Source organism: Pollicipes pollicipes, unplaced genomic scaffold (genome assembly GCF_011947565.3).
Source record: "Pollicipes pollicipes isolate AB1234 unplaced genomic scaffold, Ppol_2.1 Scaffold_3718;HRSCAF=4362_pilon_pilon_pilon, whole genome shotgun sequence".
Taxonomy (NCBI): domain Eukaryota; kingdom Metazoa; phylum Arthropoda; class Thecostraca; order Pollicipedomorpha; family Pollicipedidae; genus Pollicipes; species Pollicipes pollicipes.
In genome coordinates, this window is record NW_023596361.1 from 700,329 (window position 1) to 706,328 (window position 6,000).

Genomic DNA, 6,000 nt, shown 5'->3' on the forward strand with positions numbered 1-6,000 from the left:
CAAAACGCACGCAGCTCTGTACTGGAATTCCTTGCTGAGCATGGGATGACGACAGACAATATGCTGACCAGATACCTTGTGTGTGTGCGTTTACGCGTGCGTGTGTTGTGTTTAGCGGGACAAGGTTTTCATATTCCACTCAGCCGAACTGCAACCACAATTATCCAGTTAAGATAAATGCAAACACTGCAGTGATAATTCACGGAGTAGTAAAGAAAATGATGGACGCCCAGTGTAGCCAGCCAGCCAGACCGGAAATAAATGACTGAAACGTGTTTTGGACAAACTGTGGAAACTAGTTTCTCCAGAGCGATCCAAGTATCTTCCGTGATTAATTCGCCTCTGCATCAAAGCACTGCCGAGCCAGCCAGCCACCAAGGTCAGCAACCAACCCGCCGCCTCACCTTTCCCAGGGCTTTCAAGCGTCGACGGCCGGTCGGCCGCCGCAGCCGCTGGGACCGCAGTTTGCCGCCCAGCAGCCGCAGCAGCTGCAGCTGGGCCCCTACCAGCGGGCCCAGGGCGTGGCCGATGCGGCGCACAGCATGGGGTCACCATACCCGGCCGGCCAGGCGGCGACCATGGCGGGCCAAGCACTGCCGACCTACCCGCCAGTCACCATGGCGCCGGGCATGCTGACGCAGGCGCCGCAGCACATGATGAACAGCGCCGGCCGGCCGCCGGCCAGCAGCGCCAGTCAGGGCCCGTCCATCAGCGGCATGCTGGCCGACTTCAGCCGCGCGCTCGGTCAGTACTGCTCACTCTGTGTACTGTGCCCAGTCAGCACAACCCGCTACGTCCGCCGCACCCGGTCAGTGTCTGCCGTGCTCGGTGAGAACGGCCCGCCCGATTTGCCACACGCGGTCCGTGCAGCCCGTTCCGTCCGTTGCACGCGGTCAGTACAGCCCGCCCTGTCTGCCTACGCGGTCGGTGAGGCCCGCTCCGTCTGACGCATTCGGTCAGTAAAGCCCGCTCTGTCTGTCGTACGCGGTCATTGCAGCCTGTTCTGTCTGTCGTACGCGGTCAGTGAGGCCCGCTCTGTCCGTCGTACGCGGTCAGTGAGGCCCGCTCTGTCCGCCGCATCCGCCCAGTACAGGTCGCCATGTTTGCCACACTCGGTCAGTACAAGCGGCTTAATGTTCCGAACTCTAGCGTGGGTTCTGTAAGAGCTAATATGGGCTTCTGTCCCCGTAATGGACACCAAATGACCGCTGGTGTTTGCACGCTCTACGACCGAATAACCGCTATTCCGCTACTGAAAATGTTTCTAGGTGTCTATCGGTGTCGGATACTCTGTGTTTAGTGCCTCAATATCTAAGCCATGCAGCAACACATTCAAAAAAGTTTATTTGAATAACTACGCGTGTTTCAAGGAACCTTCAAACATAACAAATAATTCACTTGCCTGGAAAATAAGGGCCCAAGCTTGAGAATAGACCTGTTCACGGTGACGTCTCAGTTAAAACGGTTCAAAAAAGGGAGAAGGGGGCGGGGCACAGAGGGCAGAAGCAGCATGCTCGAGCTGAATATTTGACTGCCTGAGTGATCCCTGCCCAATCCTCTCATCTCCGGATCACAGACCAAAGGGCGGGCACTTGTGTGAGGTGAATTCATACTAAAGTGCTGTCTTTGACGGCATTTCGGTTCACAGTAATGGCCTGCTCATATCCGCGGCACAAACTATCACAATAAGTTACAATACCCACGAAATAGCGCTTTGCAACGATGACAGTACAGGAAGTCTTCTCGGATTTTATGCGAATTAAGCATGATAGACCCAAGGCATTTTGTGCCAAGCACTTCGCGTTAATGGACATTTCTGGCAGTGCATTTACGGAAATGCTAAAGCGCTCTTAAGGGCGCCGTGCCCCGAAACACTCAGGACGGGGTTGAAAAACCTTGAAATGAATAAAATGCTATTACATTCTGCAAAGCCGACGTGGGGACGACGGCGACAACGTGATTTCAAAGGGTTCTTTTGAAAACATTCAGGGTAAGTGGGCATTATGTGTGGAAAATCCTTGCAGTCAAATTACTTGCGCGTAACATACGATAGCAAACACCCGTGGTGACCGTAAGGAAAAACCGTACCTGTCTTGGAATCGCTATAGTTTATATTGGACGACAGGACGCATTTTACTCGGAAAGAAACGTCTGGGATTGTCTGGGAATGTTGTGTCCCGTAATGATGGGGTGCTGCCGTTATGAATGTCTTGGAACGCCGTGCCCTGTAATGATGGGGCGGTGCTGTTAAGTGATGTCTGGGAGCGTTGTGTCCTGTGATGACGGGGTGGTGCATCAAGAGGGGTGGTGCATCAAGTCAAAGTCGGTCACGGCCACGGAACAAGTTCTCTAGAAGATCCCGATATGACTTTCCAGCTCACCAGGGGACGTATTCAAACCGGTGTTTACGTAAGGCACCGATAATGCCACATAGTAAACACACCTGGAAAGGAGCCTGCAGGCGGTATTATCATTATTGATTATAAATCCCCACTAGAGACGTTATGGTTTGGCCAGGCCTGAATGCATGCTGTTATACCACTCCCTTACTCGTATCTGCTAGATGAGCCACAATACCACACACAAAGAAGAATGAAAGCCCATAACGGCCCCCAGCTGCGGACCATAGAGGATCCGTGAGGTGCCATGAAGGAAAAGCATGCAGGGAAGGTTGGAGGGCATTGGATGATCAACGACAAATTGTCAGCCTTTACGCCTGGCGAACATATGAGGGCACTGACACCGCGTTCACCGCCAAGGTGAAAGACGCTTTGAACTTTGAATGAACTTGTTCATTTTCCTTACAGAAAGTGGACAAAGACGTTATGCTATTTCTACAAAAATGCAGTACCCTACTCACCCTTACCTAACAATTACTCCTGTCATTTGCGGCCTGCCGACCGACGCAGGCGGCGCTGTGTAATCTGTCGGGGCCCCGCCCTCCTCCATCTGGTCGGCTGTCGTCCCGCCCGAGCTGAGGCCGGTCGGCGGCCCGGCCCGGTCTGCCCGGCCGGCCCCGTCGCCGTCTCTACGCGCCGTCGGCGTCGGTCGATGCTGGGACCGTCAGTGGGCCGCGGTCCAATCGCCGCCCGCTTCGGGTCAGCAGCTGGCCGGGCCTGCGGGCCGTGGCCGCCGCCGGTCCTGCCGAGGCTCGCCACTCACGAGTTATTGCTGAGCTTAGTCGGAGGGCACAGGGCACGACCGCGAAACACGCGTGGCGTAACAGCGACATTGCTGGGGTTCGTATGGAGAGGTCTGAGGAGTGGACGCGTGTTGATGATGCTTGGTGGGTCAGAAATCGACACTTGCCACCGTGCGACCCCCCCCCCCCCCCCCCGCCTCTTACCGGCGTTCGTCGAGTGTCTCTGACGCCATTTAGCGCTGGGAGGCAGGGCCCTGCATCCGATGCATCTTCGATCGCCAGCAGACGCTGCTGGTGTCGTGTCCGCCGCCACCTCCTGCTGGTAACGACACTCATCAATTAGCACCCGGCTGTGGCAAGGCCCTCCCGTCACCCATCATTCCGCACACCACTGACTTATGTCGGGATGCATGTCAACCACCCCGTCCTTTCTGCCAGGGCTGCAGACAAACCCGTCGGGTGGAAAGCGGTGTTGGGCAGAGTTGTCAGTTTTGCTGTCAGACAGCTGCCTTTAAATACGAGTCATCCACTCCATTTCTCTCTCCTCTCTCTCTCTCTCTCTCTCTCTCTCTCTCTCTCTCTCTCTCTCTCTCTCTCTCTCCTCTCTCTCCTCTCTCTCTCTCTCTCTCTCTTCTCTCTCTCTCTCTATCTCTCTCTCTCTCTCTCTCTCTCTCTCTCTCTCTCTCTCTCTTCTCTCTCTCTCTCTCTCTCTCTCTCTCTCTCCTCTCTCTCTTTTTTCGTTCTCCCTCTTCCTCTCCGCTCCTCTCCTCTCTCTCTTTGGCTTGGAAATGGGGCTCACCTCTCGCCAACCCGACTGCAACTGGCTATCGATTGCGGACGGTCCTATTATGCCAGTGGGGCCTCCGTCCGCTGTCGCTGGGTGGGACGGTGTCGGGTCGGCCGACGTGGGCCGGCGGACGGCGTTGGATCGGGCAAGACAGGCCAGGACAGGGGGCGGGCGGACGGCGCTGGATCGGGCAGGACAGGCTGGGCAGGGAGCGGACGGACGGCGCTGGATCGGGTAAGACAGGCTGGGCAGGGGCTGGCGGACGGCGCTGGATCGGGCAGGACAGGCTGGGGCAGGTAGCGGACGAACGGCGTTGGATCGGACAAGACAGGCTGGGCAGGGGGCTGGCGGACGGCGCTGGATCGGGCAGGACAGGCTGGGGCAGGTAGCGGACGAACGGCGTTGGATCGGACAAGACAGGCTGGGCAGGGGGCTGGCGGACGGCGCTGGATCGGGCAGAACAGGCCGGGGCAGGAGGGTTGGCGGACGGCGCTGGATCGGGCAGAACGGGCCGGGGCAGGAGGCGGGCAGACGGCGCTGGATCGGACGGCGCTGTTGTCAGCGGGGGTGCCGCCGGTCTTTGGCACGGCTGGCCGTGACGGGGAGGGAGGTCCAAAAGAACCTTCCGACTGCTGTTTACTTCTCGAAGAGTTTGCGAACCGCCCCACCAGAGTCTATTGGTCTTTTGCTTCCAGAGTTTGCCCTTCCTTTCGGTTATAATAACTTGGGTCGGACAGAATACGAAGCTCTCGTTAACTTAATACGGGATTTGGGGGCAATGGTCCCGCGGTTTTTTTAAAACTAGAGGTGCTCAAGTTGTCCCATGTGTGTTTTATTTCCTTTATATCTCATACCCAGGAACTTCAACCCATTCTTGATTAGATCTTGGATCGAAGTCTGGCCTTGGCTTTGTACATAGATAATGCCAAAATAGCAGACTATGAAATGACCATATAACATGACTACCTCTGCTATGCGACATGATAAGCAAAAAGTACATCTAAACAGTGGTGACAATACATAACCTGTACGATAAAAATGTCAAACTTTCGAAGTTTTGAAAACGATCCGCAACGGGTTCTCATCCATGCAGTACAAATAATCTCATTTATTCAACATCTCATGAGAATTATTCAAAATACCTAGTCAGTGAGGCTGATTAACCACGCATAACTTTCGTTCCTGCTTCTACTGTCAGGTCACAGTGGTCCCCTTTTGACTTCTACTCATGAACAACCCTCCGGTGTTTAGCCATGGGGACACCGCTGGCATTCCATTGTGTCACACTTCAGCGACTGAACCGTGACCTCCCACGCACGTGGTCACAATATTCACGACGCGGCGCCTCACCTCGTCCCTGCCTCCCGCCTTTCCATCAGTTTCCACGCGCGCCTGATCGAGCCGCTGTTCGTCTTCCCCTGACGTCCCCCCCCCCCCTTCTTCATCGGCAGGTCTTGGGCGGCCAGGGCGGCGGCCCGAGGATAAGACGGCGCGAGAGGGCGGCCGCGCCGCAGCCGGCGGCTACCCGCGCCGGCGCCGGGCGTACCGCGACCGGCGGCGCCACACGGAGCGCCGCCGCCGGCTGACCCAGCGCTCAGGACCCGGCCTACGGCCACCCGACCGGCCTGACGCCGAGCAGATCATGTACCACCAGCAGATGGCCGCCCACCATCAGGCGCAGCACCTCCGCAAGCAGCGGCTGCGGCAGCAGGCCAGCAGCCGGCGGCGCGTCAGTACCAGGCGGTTGCCCACGCTTCACTGCTGCCGGGCTCCACCGTCACAGGTGGGCGCAGGCGGCAGCGCAGCCGGCTGGGTCAGCCTGAGGGGGGGGGGGGAGGCGGCTGGGTCAGCCGAGGATGTGAGGGGCTGGGTTGGTCAGGGATGGGTCGGGGAGGAGGGGAGCAGCTGGGGTCGTGCGTGCTGGAGGACATGGGCACTGCTGGGTAGGAAGAGGGAGCTCTTGTCAGAAGGGTGGCCTTGGACGCCTCCGAATAAAAAAGCATTGAGCGGACTTCCTCGTAAAGGGATAACATGCGACGTCTGTAGAGGTGGAGTGTGTCGACAGGGTTGA

The 6,000-nt window shown here is 57.2% G+C and overlaps 1 protein-coding gene across 1 annotated transcript in view; it reads left to right on the top strand.

The window, feature by feature from the left end:
- The window catches only part of LOC119092973 (trithorax group protein osa), a gene marked incomplete at its 3' end in the record, with an annotated part of 46,124 nt that extends 40,466 nt beyond the window's left edge, over positions 1-5,658 (top strand). Inside the window, exons 6-7 of the mRNA XM_037215867.1 lie at positions 414-744; positions 5,528-5,658. Of these exons, the coding sequence (XP_037071762.1) occupies positions 414-744; positions 5,528-5,658 (462 nt within the window). The remainder of the gene's footprint in view (positions 1-413; positions 745-5,527) is intronic.
- Between the last annotated feature and the right edge of the window lie 342 nt (positions 5,659-6,000).